Raw genomic sequence first — 22,106 nt, forward strand, 5'->3', positions numbered from 1 at the left:
ATTGCTTTTCAAAATGTGATATGCATATGAACCACTTGGGGATGTGAAAATGTGGATTCTTATTTAGTAGGCCTGAGGGTGGGGACAAGATTCTATATTTCTAACAAGTTCCCAGTTGATGCTAATAGTTTTCCTAGCAAAGATACTGAATGCATTAACCTCCAAGATTGTCGGATAAATGAGATGTTATTGTATTTTTTCTCAAATACTTTTGGAAGTCTGAAATAAAAATGTTTCTACTCATAGAAGTTGGCAAGTTTATGTTACACACAATTTCACACATTTTGCAAATAAGGAAATAAAATTATAATAAAATTTTTTTTAAAATGTGATACATGTAAGAGGGGAATAAATAATTGCAGTGCATTATTCAGTTTTCCAACCATATAATAAGCATGCATGAGAGAATCTTAATGGAGTCTGAACTTGGTCAATCCTGTACAAATTTGAGGTGCACTATATCTATATCATACTAAGTCATATTCATTAGGTTCAGAATTCCTTTAAAATATAATATTTTATCCTTTTACATAAGGTGAATATGTAGCACACAAGGCAAAGTTGTTTTTCTTTTTTAGTGATATTTGTTTTAGCTTTTATTAATGGTGAAACACTGTGCTTTGTTCAATGGTGAAAATCAAGACTATGTTCTTAGATAAAATATGCCCAGGCAATCATTTTCTGGTTCTGCACATTACACACATAAATATTATGTGTGTTGAAATATTCTATAAATAAACTAGAGTTGAGAGACGTTAAATACCATACATTGAAGTTATGGTCACATAGCATATTGCATATTATATAACTTCTTGACTGTCCCAATTCCTTTATGTTGAGTCTATAAAATATTCATGACCAGTGGCAATATGAAACTGTGCTGACCTTACCACCTCTTCCATACTTAAACTCTGGTTTTAGAAGAATTATTGCCTATTTGATCCTTTTCCACCCCTCAGTAAGCTTTCACTGAAAGTAAGATTTCTGTGATGCTACAAAAAGTTTCGTAACTTTGAGTGGCTAAACCAACTTTCTACTGTGGTATGGATAGTGTGTATGTGTGTATGTGTGTGAGGAGGGGTGGTGACAGGGAAAACTGTAGATAATATGGGTAAGCCTGATTACAACTTCAAGTGTTCCTAGAAAGTTCAATATTTATATATGTGAAAGTATGAAAAACTTTATATTAAAGAAGGAAAATAAGTTTATGATTCAAAAATAATTTATAGAAGATTTCACATTTACTATTACAATCATAAACTTTGCAATTCTCTTTCATTTAAAAAATCAGGACAGTATAGACACAGCAATTGTATAAACTTGTCACCAGTAAAAATCTTCCAGTATAAATTTTTTCCCATTTGTATGTGGAAATAAAATTACATGTACACAGAAGAGTGCTGTGAAGCTAGTCATGAAGTGAATTCTATGTAAGTCAATAAAAAATAAATGATTATTTAGTAAATTATTTCTTTTTTATTAAAATGAAAAAAAAAGTCAAAATCCAACAAAACTGTCTAATGTTTAAATGGTATGCTATTTAATGTATTGAGAGTCTGTCCAAAAAGTTTTTCTGGGAAGAACAATTAATTGGTACAAATGTGAGTGTAACTCTGTCTCCTTTTAAACTTTAAAGCATATTGTTCAAAGTTTTAGCTTGTGTGCATGATATAAATTCCATATATCGTTTTCTCAGTGACAATAAAAAGCACAGTTTATTACAAACTTAAGTAAAAGTTAAAATAACTTTTTAAAAACTGGTCACAGTTTTGTCATTGGTATGTGGAGGTTGTTCCAGGGGCCCATCCAAAGCTCCTCGTCATCTGACTGCGTGTGATCACTGTGGAATTCCAAAGCCTCCTTGCCATTCTTACTGTCACCCAGGGGCTCTTGTTCAGCTGTGCTCTTCAGCCTGTTCCCCAATGGCTTCACTGCTGTCCTGTCAGTCCCCACAGGGCAAGGGGCAAATGTAACCAGTGGTGGCCTTGCATTCAGTTTCTCTGTAGAAAACGGTCCCTTTGACAACGTGTTCAGGGGGACATTCTCCTCATGTGTCACGGCCAACTTGTCTAGTTTCTTAAAGTGCCTCCCCAGTCGGACAGGGGAAGTAACTTTTAAATTATCAGGGAGGCAGGCACGGCGGGTTCTAATCACAGAACCATTTTGTGCAATATATATATTGCCATTGATATTACTGTGGATATTAGGATTGTGAAGACGGTTTCTCTGACATTCAGGAGCACTGTCTTCTCCAGTTGAGCTGGTTTCATACTCTCGATCAACAACCAATTTGATCATTCTTCTTCTTGCCCACTGTCAAAAACAAAAATGAAATAAAACAAAAAAAAAACCCAAATAAACATTATATGAGTCACTATTAAACAAATTTAAAAGGTAAAGACATAATGCATGTGTAAATCCAAAATAATGCTATTTGGACAGCTATCAAAGGTTAATAGAAAGGTAAAAGGAAGCAACTCTTTATTATCATTGGTTTGTTTTCCATGAATAATTTATTGGTTTTTAGAGCTTTAGAGCTTAATAGCATTTGAAAAAAGTGTTGCTGAATTAGGAAGAAGGCATTCTAAAAAACCCTTAAATTACTGTTCTACACACACAAACAGTAACGTATATTATTTATATTTCAGTAGATATCAGATCCATTGTTTGACAGTTGCTGTACTATCCAGGAATGTCAAGTGGAAAGGTATGCATAACATTAGTAAGTTCTGTTCATACTAATGCTTTATTTACAAGATTATAAAGACATTTTTTAGGAGGTACCGGGGATCAAACCCAAGAACTTGTACCTGTGAAGCACATGCTCAACCACTGAGCTACACCCTCCCCACTAAAAATATTTTTAAAACCACATGACTCTAGTTTCTAATTCATTTTCTATCGCTAATGAAATATTTTGCATAATTAATGCATTTATTTACTGGTTTCTGAGTCATCCCACTTAGACATAACCCTCATAATTCACTTTAGTAACACACAAAATTGAAATATAGCTAATGTAAATTTTCCTCTCAACAACTGGAATACAATGGACATTTTAACTGTTTTTTTTGTTTTTTCCTTTTACCAATCCATTTTAAAAATAGCAAGGAGCAAAAATTAAACTATATTATTCACAAAATAATATTGCATTTTCAGGATATGTGAACTCTAAACAGTTTGCACTAAACTATTCATGCTTTCTGAATTCCATATATATATTTCATATTATAGTATTTACTTACTCAGAAAAAAATTATATTTGTTACAATTCAAATTTTTTCAAAATCCACTTTAACTTACATTAAGAACAGAAAAGAAATTCAATTTTTAAAAATATATTTAGCTCCTAATATTTGCAAATGTCAGATAGAAACCCATTTGAATACATTCATGATATTTTTCATGATGCATTTGCCAGTGGAAATGTACATATATGCGAGAGTGGACTTGTAGGGATCTCATTTGTTGCTGTTTGTCCTAAGTATTTATTTTGGAAAGGTGACATAAAAAATATCATATTCATCCATACCACACGATCCAGTAGAAAAAGTATCTCGGATATTACATAAGGCTACATTGCTTTTTAACAGAAATCCCATTGGAAAAATTTTAAACATTAATTAACTGCTGTTTCACCTTACTAACATAGCAAAGATTAGTCAGTTTTACCCTTACATTTCTAATATACATATCTATTTCAATAGCATATATATTCATTTTTCTGGCATGCTTCTGATCTTAAGTCAGATCCAAATCATGATCAGTTTCTTCCCCTTCAAGTCTGATTTGAGAGAACACACAGAAGGCACTGCACACAAGAGCACTCATCACTGCAAAACTCCCACCTACTGTGATATCTTTTAAAGTGCTGTGTTGTAACCTTCAGAGTTTGTGCCTGGAGACTTCTTTTGGTTTGCTTTCCTGCTTGTGTCATATTCTGGTACCTGAAAGCCCCATGGACCTCCAGACTGACTTTCACTGCTACTGCTGCTGCTACTGCTACCGCTACTACTGCCTGATTCTGATTCCTCCTCACTTTCCACACCTCCTTCCACTGAAGCTGATTCTACACTGCCCTCCTCAGTGACAGCTTGAGCTTCAAGGTCTGTTGATTCTTCCATTGGGGCTAGTTCACTTTCTTCTCCTTTTTCTGGGTGTTCTTCTTCTTCCATGTTGGTTTCTTCTTTTTCTGCAGGTGGCTCCTCTTTTTGACCTTTGACTTCTTTGACCTCCTCAACAATGGGCCGCCTTCTTGCAAGCACAATGTTTTTCCTCGCCTTTTCTCCTTCTGATTCTGTGGATTCAGATTCTTCTGATTCCGGGGTAGAACTCTCCACTTCCTCCGAAGGTGTCTCTGACTCAGATTCCTCTTCTGTTGTCTCGGATTCACTGAACTCAGATTCTTCTTCACTGTATTCAGTATAGTCGCTCGAGGATTCCTCTTCTGATTCTATAGTGCTTTCTGTAGCTTCTTCTTGGTCCAGAGTTAGTTTCAGATAATCTTTATCTTCTTCCTCAAGACGTCTCTGCCACTCTTCACCCTCAAGATCAATCCTGCCTCTTTTATCAGCTAATCCTCTAACCTTCTTAAATATCATTGGAAATATCCTGGCTCTCTTCCATGTTGTGTATGTAGGCTCAGCTGCTGGCGGCTTTTCAATAGTTACGACTACTTCCTCCTCTTCACTAGGCTCTCTAACTTCAACTTTTGGTTTTTTAATTTTCTTTGGCTTTTCCTGAAAATTATGAAAATGCAATGAAAATGTCAGCTGGGCCATGTTTATGATGTGACCTTGTCCCACACATGTTAAACAGAAATATACCTGTAAGGTGATAACTTTATGCAGTTATATAACTGGACTCAGAGAGCAATCACAAAATTCTCTGTTTATCCCCATTGCATATAGAAAGAGGAAGATAAAGAAAGCTAATTATCTTAGTTTGGCTCTTACCTCATAATATCAAAATCGAGTACTTCATTGTTTTACTTATTCAAAATTTATTTTTTGTGTATCAAAGGAGAAAAAATGATTACTCATTATCCCTTCCCTCTATCATCCTTACACACTGGATAATTTTTCTGCATATTTTCTTTAACTGAAGTCTAGTACTTTAAATAGTTCATGAAATTATGATAGTTGATCTGAATAGCTTAGGAAAAACATGAATGTTTTCTTAATTTTGAACAGGTTGAAGCTATAACAGCATTCATTTATTATATTTTTAGATAAATTTATTGAGTAAATATTTCAGGCAAATAATAAGAATTTGATAAAAATGAACCATGATAAATTAAACATAAGTTACACAAGTCTTTCAAAACCTTTGGTGGTAATGTTTCATTATTTTCTGAAAGATGGAGACTATACCTTTTCATGGCTTTTACAAGTATGGTAGACAGTGTGGGAACAATAGTAACCACTGTGCTGCAGAATACATTTTTATGTATTTGAGTATGTTAGCTTTATGGAGTAACATAGAATTTTAGAAAATATAAGTGGAATTGTGTCTTTTTCCCAGGTGTTTAATATTTTAAAGGAAATAAATTAAGCAAATGAAAATGAATTCCCCTCTATAGAAAAAGCAATGAAATGGTCAGCATTGTTACCTTTATACGGAAAAGAAGTACTAAGCAAATAGGATTTCTGAAAATTGAAGAAGTTCTATAGCCTGATTTTCACATAAAGTTAAAAAATACTGTTCTTGGAATATTACTTTACATAAAATTATAGTAATTACCTCTTCTTCTTCATATTCCTCCTCAGCTTCACCAACCACTTCACCATATTCTTCTTGACCAGCTGGTGGTAACAAACGACGGCGACTTCCATATCGAGGCATTTCATACCTGTAATAGAAACTTACAACTTTAAACATCTTTTCACCTGGTCTATATAGAATCTACCATGAATGATCTTTGTTTTCTTCTTTATCTTCATCATTCACCTAACAAGATTTATGCAGTACAAGGCTCCCTGTAGATTAGTTACAAAATTATAGGATAAGAATTACAAACGGATGACCAATGCATTTTGCCATAACTATACACGAGAATTACAATTAAAAGAGTTATTTGTAATATAAATTTTGGGAGAGAATAGAATGAAGAGAAAGGCCTATTGCTTCTTAATTTACTGAAGAATTCAGGGCACAAAAGAGAATCTCTCTAAAATGAAATGGCTCGTTCAAAATATAAAGCCTACATATTAATAGTAAAGATCTGCTTCAAACATGGTCTGTAAGAGTGTGCACTTTTTTTCTGCTGTAGTTTTAGAAAGCAGTTAACTTTTGTGTATAGAAATGAGATTTGAAATGCTTGCTACTAAATTCTAAAGTACATTTTCTGCTTCTTAATTGCTGCTGGTCAAAATTTGAGTCTGATAAAATAAAATGTGAAACATCTTATAAGGACAAAATGGTGAATTCAGGAATTGAGCAAATATGTTTGACTTTTATTTCTCATTTAGATAATTTTAAATAATTTCACCTAATTCTTAGAATTACAATCAATACCACATTACATTTTCAAAGGTAAAACTGCTAAAATGACATTTGCCCAGCAAATGCTGGGAATAACAATCATTTAATACCTTACAACTATTCATAAAAATATTACATTAATATACTGGAAAAAAATCTAAAGATGTACCCATGCTCATAACTGTAATAATCTTGTCCATATTCCTGGCCAGGATCAATTCCAGACTCCATGGATAACTCCTATTATTCAAAAAGAGAAATTACATTTGGGAGCAAATTCTTATCACATTTCAGCTCAAAGTCAGATTTCCACACCTAGAATTTGATGACTCTCAAAATAGTCCTGCCAAAATAACTTTAATTAAAAATGTTAGTCAAACATGTTCATATTTTTCTGGCTGTACTATTTTACACTAAATAAGATAGTAATATTAGAGCGGAGGGGAGAAAAAGTAAAGCCTCATTTTTTCTAATAGTAAATCTCTTAAATTGTAAATGAGCTTTTAAATTTTTTCTTGGATATCATTTAAAACAACCAATAGGCAGCTGATATTTAATTTTATTTTAACTAATACTAAGAAAAGAGAAAAACTGTCATGTTTACTTTCAGCATAGTTTCAGTTTCCTGTTAAAAGTTTTCTAGTACCCAGTGCCCTTCATTCAACAAAACTGTTCATATGAAAGAATCTAAAAACAATATTTATACATTAATAATGATGTAAATTAGTGTGTGATATCCCTCAAGGATGTTTACACTTAAAACACATAGCTATTTTGGGGTTTAAGGACTTTCAACAGGAATTTGTGGGAACAGAGGCTTTTTCAAGATCTCCATTTCCAAACTCTAGATGATACTGATTTTTGTCAAGAGCTCTACTCTATAAGAAATGTGCTTTACCTGAGACATGTCCTTGACACTAGATTTTGATCAATATTGAGTTCAATTTCCTTACCTTTCCCTTTTTAGTTCTACTTTAATGTGTTAAGCACTTTGAATGACAAAGATTAACCGAATTAATTTTACAACAGAGTAAGAGAAAAGGAGGAAAAAGGATAAGTAGCCAAAGGAAAATGTGTTGTTACTTATTTCTAAGGTCATATGTTATTCATAAGAATTAATTTTGATGATCCAGGTATAGTAATGAATAGGAAAAAAGAAAAAGCCCTCCTCTGAGGGCACAAAATAGCATTAAAAGTCTGTGGAAATCTATAGACTAAATGGTAGATTTGAACAATGATCCTCAGTTGTGGGTTGTTTGATCAAAATAATTTCTCAAAATTGAAATAGTTGCCAACAATTCTAAGCAAGAAATGTCACCAAAAACTTCTGGATTTTGTCTTCTCTTGAAAAGTAAAAAGATGGAAACACTGGGCCCACATTATTACATGCCAGGAATCTACTTGTATTCCTTCTTTAAGCAAGCATGTTCTATCCTGGTCACCACAGTATCCTCAACTGTGGTAAGTCAAATTAGGTACCACTATGTAAATATCTTCTTAATCTTTATCTACATTCTTGTGGGTGTAAACTCACTGTAAATAGGGCCTCTTGAAGACATTATTTTTTTTTGTCAAGGTGTGGCCCAACTGAACGAGGGTGGGTCTTAACCCGGATTACTGTTGGCCTTATGAGGTGAAGTGGGAAGTAACAGAAGCTAGATAGGAGAGGACATCGCCATGTGATAGGAGGCAGAAATACAAGCCAAGGAACCCCAAGGAATGCTGACAGATATCACCAGAATGCTACAGATTTCAGGGAACAGGCATGGTCTTGCTAATGCCTTGAGTTTTAATCTATTAGTCTCTAAAACTGTGAGCCAATAAACTGCTGTTTTTTAAACTAAAACCAGTTTGTGGTATTTGTCATAGCAGCCTGGCAAACTAAGACACCAATAATACTGTTTACATCTATACTCATAGTTCCATAACATCCCTCATGCACTATTGTTTTACATCCAATAAACCCCATCCATTTACATTACTTCCCTGGATCATGTAGTCATTTAAATTTGCAACTTCTGCTTATGTACTCTGATTATTTTGTAGTTTACAAATGTTATGACTCATGGAAAAGGAATCCAATTTTGATGTTAAAACAGACTGAGTTTGCTCACCAGAATTGCTAAAATTTACAAATATCAAGTGGAGTTTTTCTTTTTGGTGTAATGAAATTCCTCTAAAATTTTTTGTGATGATGAATGCAGAACATTGTGATTATATTGAAAGTCATTGATTAAACACTTTGGATAGACCCTGGGGTATGTGAATATATCCAATAAAACTGCTTAATAAATAAATAATTGTGCAAGAATAGCCAGAAATAATAGCTATGTACCGCAGGGGAAGCATAGAAAGACTGAGAGTTGAATAATTTTTTAAAATTATTGTTACTAAAATAATGAAAATGCTTAATAATGATTGAGGTGATGAATGAATAACTGTGATTATATAGCATATATAATTATTGTGCATTTTGGATGAATTGTATTCTTTATTAATATTTATCAATAAAATTGATTTGTTAAAAATACAAATATATATAGCTCCAAGATTTTCACAGAGAACATGCACATTTGAAGACAAGAATTTTCAGTGTTCATCATTAAATTGGTTGAATTCTCCTATGGAATGTGCTGATGTGTTAAGCTTTCAAGCAGTGGGAACAATGCCAGAGATAAAGACAAGCATCCTAAACTAACCCTACAGTTGACAGATATTTATGTAGTCAGTATTTTTAAGAATTGAATTTGTTGCCAACTTTTAACAATTTACAGATTTTACATAAAAATCTGCATTTCCATTCATTTTGAAAAATGTCATCACTAGCCCCATAGTTCGTCAGTGCCCTCCCCCCTCCCCCGTAGATAAGACATGTACTCTCCATTTCATTCCAATCCCTCCCCTCCAGTTTCTATCTCTCTCTGAGCCCTTAATTTGCTTATCTAGAGAGTGATTACCTCATAAGAGGGTTACATTTAATGGCAGTGAAAACTAAATAGAAACAAGATGAAGCCATCTTTGGCCTTTTCATAGGCTGTCTGCAAAAAGTGGGAAACTATAATGAGGTAATTTCAAAAATACGCTATTTCTTGATTTACTTCAAGTAAAAGTAATGATGGACTATAAAGGTTAACAATTTACCTTTCATGTTCTTTCCTAACCTCAGAACCTAAAAATCTTTCAAAAGTCAGATATAACAGCTCTCTCCTCAATGACTTAGCCAGTACGGATTTCTGAAGTTGTTAAGCTTGTTAAAAATGATTACTGGGTACATATGTTTCATATATCTTATTGAAGGTATATTAGAAAAGTGAGTAAAATATGGATTCAAACATGACTTACAGCCTAATGAGAAAGACAAATGAATGAGATCAAGAAACAATTCTGCTTTTGGGAGAACTGAGAAAATCCATATAAAGAAGGGGAAAATTATGTGGAAATTTAAGGATGAATAGAATTTTGATATGTAGGGAAAGCCAGTAGAGCACATAGCTCTATAACTGGTATTTCACAGAAGTGACGATTACTTTTAAAGGGTGCTGCATAGAGTAGCATGTTATATCAAAACATACGTTTTCCTAGGCTATTTACAATGAAATTTTATTTTATTTGTATGGCCAGTGGAAGAGTCCGTTTTAAAGAAATTCAAACTATTGCTGAGGTAACAGAACATAGAGCAAAGAACACAGAAACATGCATCCATCGTGAAGGTGGTCTCATCCTGACTCATCCAGTGCTCTTTGAAAATCAAATAACTTGCTTGGTGGAGTGAACACATTAGAATAGTTCAAGTTCATTCTGTCATCCACTCATCCATTTTATAATAAACCCATTGGGTCAATATAATATACTTTGGTGCTTGGAACAGAGAGTGTTAATATCCTTTATTTTTTGTTTGTCTGTTTTTTGCTTATTATTATTATTATTTGAATATGAAATGCTCTAATAATGATTAAAGTGATGAATGCACCACTACGTGATTGTACCAGATACTGCTAATTGTACACTTTAGATGGATTGTGTGTTTTATTAATACGTGAGCAAATTATTTAATGGGATGAAGAACGAGACTTTAAATTTTCTTGACTCAAAAAAAAAAACAAAACAGCAATATCATGTGTTGTCAAGACATAAAGTCCCTGGATTTCTCATATACTCATAGGGAACTTATAAATTTCTTAAAAATTTTGGAAAATGTTTGACAGTAATCCTAAAGTCAAATATATTGCTTGCCTTCTTTCATAACATCTCAACTCATATCCAAATGAAATGTTTACAGTTGTACACCAAAACACATTATCAATAAAAACCAAAAACTGGAACCAATGCAACCATCCATGAAATATACAATACTATTTCACATAACAACATAGATGAATCTCACGAATATAATGATGCACAAAAAAAGTCTGCCATAAACCAAACATACTATATTATTCCATTTAATCAAACTTAGAAATAGACAAACAAATATGTCTATTACAAGTCATGTGAGTAGTTAGAGAAGAGGAAGTAATATCTGGAAGATGATATAAGGGACTTCTGGAGAGTTAGTAGGGTATGTGTACTCTGAAAATTCATCTATCAGTACAGTATGGCTTGTACATTTTATGTGTACAAATAGACTTTATTTTACTTTTAAGGGTTCATTATAACAAGGGCTGGGGGGACAAGGTCAAGAAAGACCAGTAATAAAGTGGGATAATGTCACATTCTAAATTTAAGTTAATCAAACTAAAAACTTAAATGCGTGTGTATATATGTATATATATATATATATATATATATATATATATATATATATATATGTTTCATATTGGTAAGTTGTTTTTAAAACCCAGTTTAATTATATGGGTTTAAAGGAAGCAAATAGATCTCAGAATTAATACTTTTCAACTGCTTGTCCAAGTTACTAAACTTAACCTAACATGAACAGAGACTGAGTAAAGACCTTTAAAAGATTTTAATGTTGAATTTTAATAACTTTCAATAATAATAAAGACTGAAAAAAATATTCAAGCAAATATTTATGAAGACAATGTAACTTAGGGAATTTCAGATTTTGAAAGCTAGAATAGAAGTATTTTCTTTTACCTGCATTACTGACATGTACTTTTCTTTCTTTCTTAAAAGAGGAATAAGGCTCAGCTCTTGCTACCCACAATATATATTCAGCATGAAGTGTTTTTGAAAATGTAATGGAAGCATGGAAGGGACTGAGATAGTAACACATACAACTTCATGAGAGTCAGTCAGCCACTCTGAAGTTCTGACCAGGGTAAGGTGGGATAGGAGCTGGCAGAAGGGAATTATCTGAACGGTGTCTCTTGGATGCTGGTAGCATCTATAACTGAAAGGCAGAGCATCATCCCTTCAGAAAAAAATCGAGGCAGGTCCTGGTGACCGTGAAGATCTATGAGCCTGCCTGAATAGACGATAGAATGATGGCCTGCTGTGGGGCTGCGTGCAGTCTCTGTTGTCATCCCTTTACTAGATAAAGCTAGATTTTAGAAAATCATACTGAGTAGTATTCTCAAAAGGAGTTTTAAGCATAGAGCAAACACGAGTAGTATTCTCAAAAGGAATTTTAAGCATAGAGCAAATACTTCCTGATATTTTTAAAATTGATTTTTGCTTATCACACAGAAAAGACATAGGAAGCATTCACATAGTAATTTATTGACAAGCATAAATCTTTATACTGATGAAAACAAAAACAGTAACTAGTATTCACTGACTTTCTTCCTAATATATTCAGTATTGGCTTAATCATTTATTAAAATATATAGCCATTACTTTAGGGACTAAGGTAAATATTACCACCAATATTTAACAGAAGATGACATTGATATGCAGGAGGATGTATATCTTGACTAAGGTTTTGGATCCAGTAATTGGCATTTAGATTTTAATCCTGAGTTGTCTGTTTCAATAGCCTATGGAATGCTTCCCATGGAAACTTTTGCTATAAACTTTATAAAAGTTTAATATTCCTGCCATCTCTCACCCTTTTATTTTGAAGGAATAAATTTTAACTAAGAAATACTTCTTTTTAGCAGTTAGGATTCTGTTCTTAATAAAAGAAAATGTAATTTAATTTAAATGGAGCCTATAAATGACTAAATTAGCTGGGGGTGTGTAGGAGGAACACATACATAAAACTAGCACTACTTTATTTTAGAATTTGAATATACAAATAAAACAAAAATATAATATATGTTTGTTATATAATGCTGAATATTTTTCTCTTAGTATAGAAGATAATGTCATAGCCATTTTGAAATAGACCCGAAGACAGTCTTTCAAATCATATGAAATTAGTAAAATCTGTTGATTATAACTCACTTTATACCTTTGTTTATTTCAGTACATATGTCAACATTCTTTTTTCAAATTTTGCCTTAAATAAATTTTGTCTCAGAAACAGTTTTGATAAATCCAAGTTCATTAAGACAAGTGATTGATCACGTTCATGAATACTTCACTCAATAATCTTATTTTTAATAGGAGCAAAAGTTCTATTTGTCTTATTCCCAGATATAGAAGCTGAAACTTTGGAATTTCAGCTACTAGCAAGCAGCAGTATACAGATTTTTTTGCTTGTTTGTTTTAATGTGAAGGCACCCTTTCTTTCTTTTGTGAAATTATAACATACTGGCAGCCAACACTGCCAACATGTTAAGACTGACCTTAAACTCATACAAAATATTGTGACAACTCAGTGAAGTTGAAAAGAAAAACGAAAATTGATACCTCTGGTTTAAGAAGAGAAGGCCTCAGCAGTTGTTGTTGCTGCCAAAGAAATTCAGATAGAAAAAGATTCAGAAAATAGTTCAGACAGAAAAGTTATGTCATGATTGGGAAGAGAATAAAAAAAGACGACAGCTTAAAACTGGTTACCTTGTGATTACAATTCGTTATTCATATGATAGCTAAGAAAAAAACATTAAATAATATTTGACTAAGTCTTTATATTGTAACATAAAATAATAAAGGAATATGTTTTAATCTCATGATTTGCTGACATCAAATTTCATCTTAATAAGCAGGAATCTGATTTTTTTGGTTTAAGCTTCTTAGTTCTGTGTCATTTGTGGTTCTAAAAGCACCAAGTATCACACATTGCTTTTTAACTACTCAGTCTTGTTTTAAGTTGCCTCTTGTCCCCCTTTTCTTGCCAGTCACAGTAAATGTAATCAGGGTAATTGGGAGGAAGTGTTGAATACATAGAACTACAAAATGATACAGTTGTAATGTAGTCATCATCATATTTGAAATATAATCCACATTCCTTCTTACCAAATGTGGAGGTTTTCCACTCAAGTATTAAGCAAGTTCTCAGACATTTTTTTTGTGATTAGGAAAATTCTAGTTCCTCAGATTTTGAAGGGATGGCTTCCTTCTCACATCCCTTTCAATCCACAACTATTTAAAAGAAATACAATTTCTATTAGTCTATTTCATGGTAATTTTGAAAGTAGATTGATTTAACCAGATCAGATCAAGTCATAAAATTTTGGATTTCAACTCTTTGAAGAGAAGCAGATATTTAAGTGAGCATTTGGAGGTAGACAGAGAGTGTCTGGTAGATAATTCCACCAGTAGAACCAACTGTTGGAAATGGCCACTGGAACAACTATTCAACTGGAGGGATAAGGTTTTTATGATACCTTTGTTAATGAGTTGTTCTAGTTCAGGGGTTTCGTTAAATAAGAGCGGTGTTTAAATTAGAGATGCTCTGATTCAATCAGTTAAATATTTTAAACATCTCTGAAAAAAATAATTATTCTTGGATGTTCAACTTGATTTCCAAATAATTTAGGGCTTATACATTCCAAGCCATTAGAATAGAGAGCCAAATAGGTCCCACGCTTATTTCATTCTTTTGGCTGAGAAGCTGCATGCTAATCACAATAAGTTCTTGGTGACTTCATTAATATCACCACTGAATTTGTGAATAGCTAAATATTATAGGACAGAATGCTCAGAGTCAAATGAAGACAATATACAGCTAAAGTTTCCTAACAACCTTATTTTTTTAAAATGTATTCATTAGGATCCCAAGTTCAAATATGATGAAAGAATGGAACCTGGGTCTGGTAGAAAGATCACATGTTAATTAATCCTACAATTTCCAAATTGGGTTCATAACCCAGAAAAAAGAAATTTGGGGGAATGTCATGATATTAAGTAGTAAGTGAGTCAGAAAAAAAAGTCACTTGTTCTTGAAAAGGTGAACAGTTGTTCTTTGTTTTCTCATTGAAAAATATACATAAACACAAAAACAAAGAAGCAGCAAACATAAAAGATGAAAATAAATGGCACACTTATAAGGTTTTTAAGATAAAATAGCCTTTTGTTTAAAAAAAGAATGCAAATTAGTACTGACTATAACACAAATATTTTCTGAGGAAGCTTGGCATAATGTAACACTATAAAGCTCTTACCTCTGATGTATAACCTCTCCTGCAAGGCAGAAATAAAGAAATTGGTATTAAACATTTTGGTATTTCAGAGTAAATAAAATTACAGATAAGAGCTTTTTAAAAATAAGAGAACAAAACTGAAAAGGTAATTTTTACTAGAAAATGATTCAGTGGGAAATATATTTTGTAGCATTATCAAGATGAGGATCAAGGTTTCATGCCTGCATTATTAAAAGAAATTATCACTCTAGACCCTCAATCCATATGAACTCCAAAGCACACATAGTCTATTTTAGCTTACATTATATAACAATATGCATTGGCTCTTTTAGGATCAATTGGGGTTGAAAGATATTCTATGTAATCTCTGTCCTAACCAGTTCTTGATACATATAAGGTACTTATATGGGGAAAATGTTTCATAGTGAAGAAAGTTAATAGGTACAGGATGAAAAATCACCTCCATTATGAAAGTATAATTTCCAAATGTCTGAAGGTTACTTTTCTGTTTGTTTCAACTTGAGTCTATAAATAATTGATGCAAAAAATTGAATATCTTTTAAGGGTCAGATATATTATAAAATATGAAATGAAAAGTGGTTAGAGATATAGTAGATAAACGTTCAGTACTATCTAAACATTTATAATGTTCATGGACTACAAGTTTGTACTTGAGAGGAGAGAAAGAGTACAGAATATTTTCTATACTGAAAGTTATCAATTTTAATGATTTTCTTCTTATTGTTCATTAACCAGTTGACTTATAGTATTAAATTGATGCTATTTACCATGTTAAATGGAAGTGATAAACAACTGCAATGAAAGATTTATGAAGAGATAAATACATAACTTTGTAAAGCCTAGGAAAATAATGTGTTTAGAAAATTGAAAAAAAAAATCAAAATGCCTTGGCAAGAAAAGAGTCTCTTTCTGAAAGTGCCTTAAGAGGTTTAGGCTCTGTTGATTAAAATCATTAGTAATAAAGCTAATATAATGCTAATGTAATTCTATCAGAAATTTATTATTGAAAATGGTCTGTAGTGAATTTTGTAGAGTGCTTATATGGGGTTCTGCCAGTATTTATGGGAATGATTCTTCTAGAGCCTTTAGAAATTTAGGCATTTTTCAAATTTTGCTTAATTTATATCCCTTAGAAATAAAGTAAAAGAGGCTCATATTTATTTTTAAATAATGACAACTGAAACACATACATCATATAAAATGTTCAGCCACAAATAGCCTTTATTTTCTAGAATAAACTGCCTTGTTTCAACAGCAGTGTGGGAAATAAAAATATCAATATATGGACTAGTATTTCCATTTACAATTTTTGTTACTTTTGATTTGCTCAGCAGTATTGCTTGTCTTTATTTAAGGCAGAAAATGATTTAAGAATCAACATTTATAATGAGCTGGTGCTTTCAATTAATATCACTCCCTGTTGATACTTATAAAATCACTCATATAATATTTAAGCAATTTTAATGCAATTTATTTCCACTGCATATTAATTATTCATTTTATACCATTTTAAAGTATTAGAGTCTGCTTTTAACAATAAGGACAAATGCATGATAATTTTATGTCTTTTAAATAATATATATAAAAATTCATTATGCATTTAAATGGAACATAATAAAATTACAGGAAAAAAAGGATATTCTTGCTCTGGAGGCTGGTTGCTGGTTGTTTTTTTAGGGGGTTGCAGAGGGGTTTGAGGAAGAAAAGAATATTTTTGGCTTTGTACTCTGAGAATATTAACAGGTCTTACTAAGGAAATACTTTAACTGACTTGTGTGATTGAAGCCAGGAATCTCCAACTATTAAGATAATGTGTTAGCAAAAGAACGGATTAAATATAAAACATGGGTATGGATGTTTGTTTTGAAAAGGGTAAAATAATAATAAAATTTTAAAATTATACAACCCAAAATTCTTTTAGAAAGGTGCAATGCAATAATTTAATGACTATAGCTCCACGCATAAAATAGTTATTTGGATTTCCTATAATATTTTCTTGGTCATTATTTAGAGATTTTATTACCAAATAATTATTAGTTTCACCTTAGAAAGTGCATAAAAATTGGCTTTTAAAAAGACACAGGCATGTTAAAAGCTTACACAATTGTGAATAATACCTTGTCAGAGTCCTCCAAATAGCACAAGTTCTCATGCATATGGCCAGCTGCCAACAAAAACTCCAACTGAAGTTTTTCAGTAAAAGAGAGAAAAAAATCATGTTCAACCCCAAGAAAGAAATTATTCTTGAATTGGATGAAAAGAATCCGAAGCAGATGAGCTAATGAAAATAATTAGACTTACAGGTTACCTTTTGTATGGTCTTGTTAATTAAGGGATGCCAGAACCAATACTTGAAGAAATGTCATATAACATAAAAGCTAAATAAAAACTTTAAAATGATACGTTGTAGGACCCTGAATCTGTATTGATAAACTTAGAATGGGAATTATAAAGCATGACCTTTACCTATTCCTCTGTACAGACTTAAATCTACTTGGTAGTCACATATATTATAAATGTGTGTGTGTGTATATGTAAACATGTATGCTTAGAATTGAGCTTGATGAAAATGTGGGTTCCAATAAGCAGACACCACTCAGCTTAGCTAATACACTGAGGAATTTAAGAAGTTGAGCTCTAAGATAAGAGAACAACTACTGAAACTATAGAAATTACTTCTTAGAGTGTCTACTTTTACCTACTTTGTCTAAAATAAATTGCAAAGGACAATATAAAGTTAGTGACATTTCATCAAATATATTTCGTCTTGATTTTTTATTTAAAGTACTTATATTTTATTTAAGTACTATGGGCTAATTTTGAGTTATTTACACATAGTTACTAAAAAAAAGTATAGCTTAAGTCAATGATGTTCTTTTCTAAAATTTTAACAGAGAAGCAAGTTTTATATTATTGACAAACATTTTAATTAATGAAACCAGCAGTAACTAAACTCACACTAGAAAAATCTTTGTAGACATTTATTTATCCTTCTATTGATGAAACTGATTAGAATTTCTTTATTAAACTAGAAGTAAACAAATACTTTCCTTATGATCAAATTATTATTAAGGAGAAGATATGATAATGTGAATAAGCAAAATTTAATAGTACTTTAAACATCTGTGGGGGCAATAAAATATCTTAGAAAAGTAAACAATTCAAAATGTATTTTCAGTATAAAAAGGGAAGGCAAAGCACAATGAAAAACAAATAGAATTTCTGAGACAGTAATTAGAAAAAGGAAAATATTTATCAAATCTATAAGCATACTAGTAAGATAAAAGCAAGCCTGAATAAAGGATATTCTTATAAGAAAATAGATCAGTACATTATTTTTATAGCACCTGAAATTTATTTTGAAATTCTGTCTGTCATCTCTATATTTCTAGATAAATAATGTTTTTCTTTAGTAATATTTCTTCTTACCAGGAAATCTAGGAAATCTTCTAGGAAATCGCAGAACCTATGATATTTTTAGCTTGTTGATAAGTCTGCTTTTATTCCTGCAGCACTCATATAAAATCTATGATCAAAAAGTTAATGTAAAAGTTACTGCATTAACATGAGAAACAAGCCATTGCTTTAAGTTGGATATCTTTCATCCTCATATGTTCCCATTAAAAAGAAGATTATTATTACTTACTTTTTAAATCAATGTAGGACAAATAATGCTACTCTGTGGTTAAGAAAAGTAAGGTAAATCTATAATATGAGTTAACATGATGAGCTTAAATAATCTTTTAAATTAAAAATAGGAAAAGAAACAACATTGCATAGAGTTTAGGATAAAAGAATGGAATCCTGATGTTCAAATTTGCCTTAGCTCCAAGGTTATGGTCAACAGAATAGTTGCCCAATTAATAGAGGAAGAATAACATAAGAGTGAAGTAGGTTAATGGTGAGATTGTTTTTCAGATCCCTGGACAATATTGTTCAAATTCTCCTGGGTTTGTTCAGATGTAATTTCCATATCTGTTAACTTTGGAGAGCAAGTAAATTGAAGTTTTGAACTGTGTGTGGGGGGGTTGTTTTTCTCTATTTGACTGTACATGTTAGCCACTGACTTTTCAATTTCTGTTAAGTTTTTAATATGTTTGAGGATGCCTTTTGGTTCTCTTTGTCTACACACTGTCGATGTTGACTGCTGTAACAGAGATGTAATTTGCTTGACAGGTGTCAAGTTGACAGTGCATTTGTCAATTGGTTTACAACTACGTTCTGTGGATGAAACTGAATCTGAAGGAGGCAGTGAAGAAAGAAGAAAGGGAGATGGTGGAGGAAGAGCAGGAAATGATGGTGCAAGAAATGGGGGAGGAGAAGAGAGAGGAGGAGAAGGAGGAGGAACAGAAAGTAGAAGAGGTTGAGGTGGAGGAGGAGGAAGAGGAGGACAGGAAAGAGGAAAAGGAGGAGTAAGGAAAATAGGAGGAGGAGGAAGGATGTTTGGTGAATGGGGAAGATTTTCAAAAATGTTCCTTTTGGTTTCAACAGTCATCATATGCGTGGGTGTCTTTCTTTTAAAAAGTGGAGAATTATAAATGCAAGACATTGAAGGAGAAAGTTCTAAGGAACGGTCAGCATGAGAAATAATGATATTAGGTTCTGATTTGAGTTCCACTATTCTTGAAACAGTTGGCAAAGCAGATAATGAGGAGTGAAGCCAAGGAGAAGAAAACGTAGAGTCTGAAGATAGAGATTTCGACTGTGTAGTTTCTTGTATAATCAGTGATTCAATTTGCTTTATTTCTTCTTTCTCTGTTATATTTGCATTGTTAGTGGTAAACAAGGGATCACTGCTACCTCTTTTGTTTCGATAGTGTCCAGTACTTTCATTTTCAGCTTTGTGCCTGTCGCTTCGCCATAGCTCCGGATTTATGATTTCTTGTCTGTTTGGAACTTCCCACATTGGTCTCATGGGTAAGCAAACTGGCTGATTCTGTGTCCTTTGTGTGTTTTCTCGGGTGCTCTTCAGCGACTCAATTTTGGCTTGTGTTTTAGATAAAAATGGGCATAGAAAATCTGTTCTTAGAGAAAAATTCGAATTTATTGATCCTTGACTTATATTTTCCATATAAAGGGGATTGTGGGTACTTAAGGAGTCTTCATCAGAAAGAAATTTGAATTTTCTTGGAGACGTGGGCTGGTTGTTCTTAAGTGATTTGTCTATGTGAGTCTGCTTGTGAGCCTCAATAGTACAAGAAGGAAAAGGTGTCACAACTCGCTGATGTTTCTTGTCTTCTGAGACAGACTTATTTCCCCTGCTTTGTTGAAAATGGTAGAGAAGAAAAAGACTTGAAAGAAAAGAAGATAATGAAATGTAAGGAAACAGGTTGTGACATAACTTTCATGAGAAAGATGTTATGATTCTCATTACTATTTCAAAATATAAAAGATCAAATAACACTAATCTACTAAAGCAAGACATTACTTTCATGTCCTTGTTCTCAAAAAAGTAGAACAGGAAAATCTTTGGAGTTGTGAGTAGCATGAAAAATGTTCATTTTTAAGAAATGTGTCAATTTGTAGACTGATTTTTTTTCAGTTGTTTGATACAGCAAAATATCTATGTCCACACATAACAGTTCTCTCATGTATAAATCACAATTGTCCAAATTTCCAGTCAGCATGTTAGGCACCAATTTCATATCCTTTGCTTACTTGGGGATGCTGAGAACCAAATGTTATTGATAAAAGACCTTTTAGTTGTACCAATTCAGTATTTGTCCATTATCTCTCATCTTAATGCTATCTGGGACAAAACATGCAAGAATATACAAAAAGGTATATTCTGTTCTCCTGGTTAAGAGAATTGAAGTCCCCAAGGACCAATGAGTGAATTTCTCTTACAGAATTCAAAATTATAATTTAAAAATTGAATTTATAATAGAATCTTGACAAATAGCATTGCCTTCTACTTAAATTTTATGCTTATCAATTTTTAAAGTTACTCTAAAATTATGATTTGAATGAAAATTCTGTCAATACTCACTTAAATGAAAATATATTACAATAACAGTTTTCATATCATTGAAAAATTTGCTCATGTGTGGACAAAGAGTCATAGGACACTGAATTAGTAAAAAAAAAAAAAAAAATTAAAGAAGTTAAAAGCACAAATGTGCCTCTAATGAAAACCATGGGCCCCTCCCCAAGAAAGGCTAGGTGATAGGTAGTTTTGAATAGCCTCTCTTTAGACCTTGCTCTTAAGCCCAAACAGAAAAACAGATTAATTTTAATTTTTGCTTAGTATTTACCCACATGACAGAAAGACATAAAAGAGAAATACTTTGACTACAAGCTCAACTGAAATAGTCACATTGAAAAAGTAAGAGGATAGATGAGAAAATAAAAATGTTATATGACACCAATGCTGCTATTGGGTCATTTGGTGAAGATAAAATCTGCAAGAGAGAATTCTACAGGTGGGCTCGCGGTATCAGGCCCACTTGAAGAATTCATGAAGCGGAGACAATTTGGACTGAAGGGACCAAACATTTTTACTTTTCCTGATCTTGAGAAGCCATTTTTTAAAATGTCAAGAATCATTGGGCTTGCCATTGCATGGCGATTGCTTTTGTGTAGATCTATTTTTGATGGTCTTTTCATGGAAAAAGAAAACTATCAGATCTTGATACAACATCACTTTTAGTTGAGAATACATATAAATATTTTTAACAAATTAAAAACAATGAGCATTTTGCAACCCCACTTGTTAGGGTTGGGGTTCTATCACTGGTAACACTAATTTTAAATAACACAGTTCACACCATTTAAAGGACAATTTAAAGAAATGGAATGGGGAATAAATAAATTTTCTTTTAAAGTAAATGTCTCCACTGTAAAACATGAAAATCACAGTATTTAGAGTAAAGGGATACTTATTCTATTGCATCTTTTTCTAATACCCTTTTAATTAGAATGATATTATTTACTTACTTATGCCTATGTATCCACAGATGAGAAAGAGAAAACATGTGATAGAAAAGAAAAAGTTGTTTTAACTATAGTTAATTAGAGATGATTTTGAAAATATTATCATGTTTCTTTAAACATGTAAAATGTATATCCAAGAAAGAAAATACATATATTTATGTTTCCTTTGTATTTATTCATAATAATAATAATATTTAATGATGTTTTACATAACAGCATATGGCATTTGTTTGGCTGTCTTAT

At 32.2% G+C, this 22,106-nt stretch overlaps 3 protein-coding genes across 3 annotated transcripts in view; all 3 read right to left on the minus strand.

The window, feature by feature from the left end:
- Positions 1-1,456: 1,456 nt before the first annotated feature.
- Positions 1,457-22,106, minus strand: part of LOC101441123 (protocadherin-15) — a 1,917,137-nt gene continuing 1,896,487 nt past the window's right edge. Inside the window, exons 35-40 of the mRNA XM_058298874.2 lie at positions 17,048-17,113; positions 14,931-14,949; positions 13,237-13,275; positions 6,653-6,723; positions 5,743-5,851; positions 1,457-2,313 (exon numbers count right to left, since the gene is read on the minus strand). Of these exons, the coding sequence (XP_058154857.1) occupies positions 1,762-2,313; positions 5,743-5,851; positions 6,653-6,723; positions 13,237-13,275; positions 14,931-14,949; positions 17,048-17,113 (856 nt within the window). The 3' untranslated portion in view covers positions 1,457-1,761. The remainder of the gene's footprint in view (positions 2,314-5,742; positions 5,852-6,652; positions 6,724-13,236; positions 13,276-14,930; positions 14,950-17,047; positions 17,114-22,106) is intronic.
- Positions 3,855-4,781, minus strand: LOC139439167 (uncharacterized). The gene has a single exon (XM_071215592.1). The coding sequence runs from the start codon at positions 4,779-4,781 to the stop codon at positions 3,864-3,866; it is 918 nt and encodes a 305-aa protein (XP_071071693.1). The 3' UTR covers positions 3,855-3,863.
- Positions 18,740-21,454, minus strand: LOC139439168 (protocadherin-15-like). The gene is made up of 2 exons (XM_071215593.1): positions 21,432-21,454; positions 18,740-20,221 (listed from the first exon to the last, which is right to left on the minus strand). Exons 1-2 carry the CDS (start codon positions 21,452-21,454, stop codon positions 18,826-18,828), a joined length of 1,419 nt encoding a protein of 472 aa, XP_071071694.1. The 3' UTR covers positions 18,740-18,825.

Source organism: Dasypus novemcinctus, chromosome 6 (assembly GCF_030445035.2).
Source record: "Dasypus novemcinctus isolate mDasNov1 chromosome 6, mDasNov1.1.hap2, whole genome shotgun sequence".
NCBI lineage: Eukaryota > Metazoa > Chordata > Mammalia > Cingulata > Dasypodidae > Dasypus > Dasypus novemcinctus.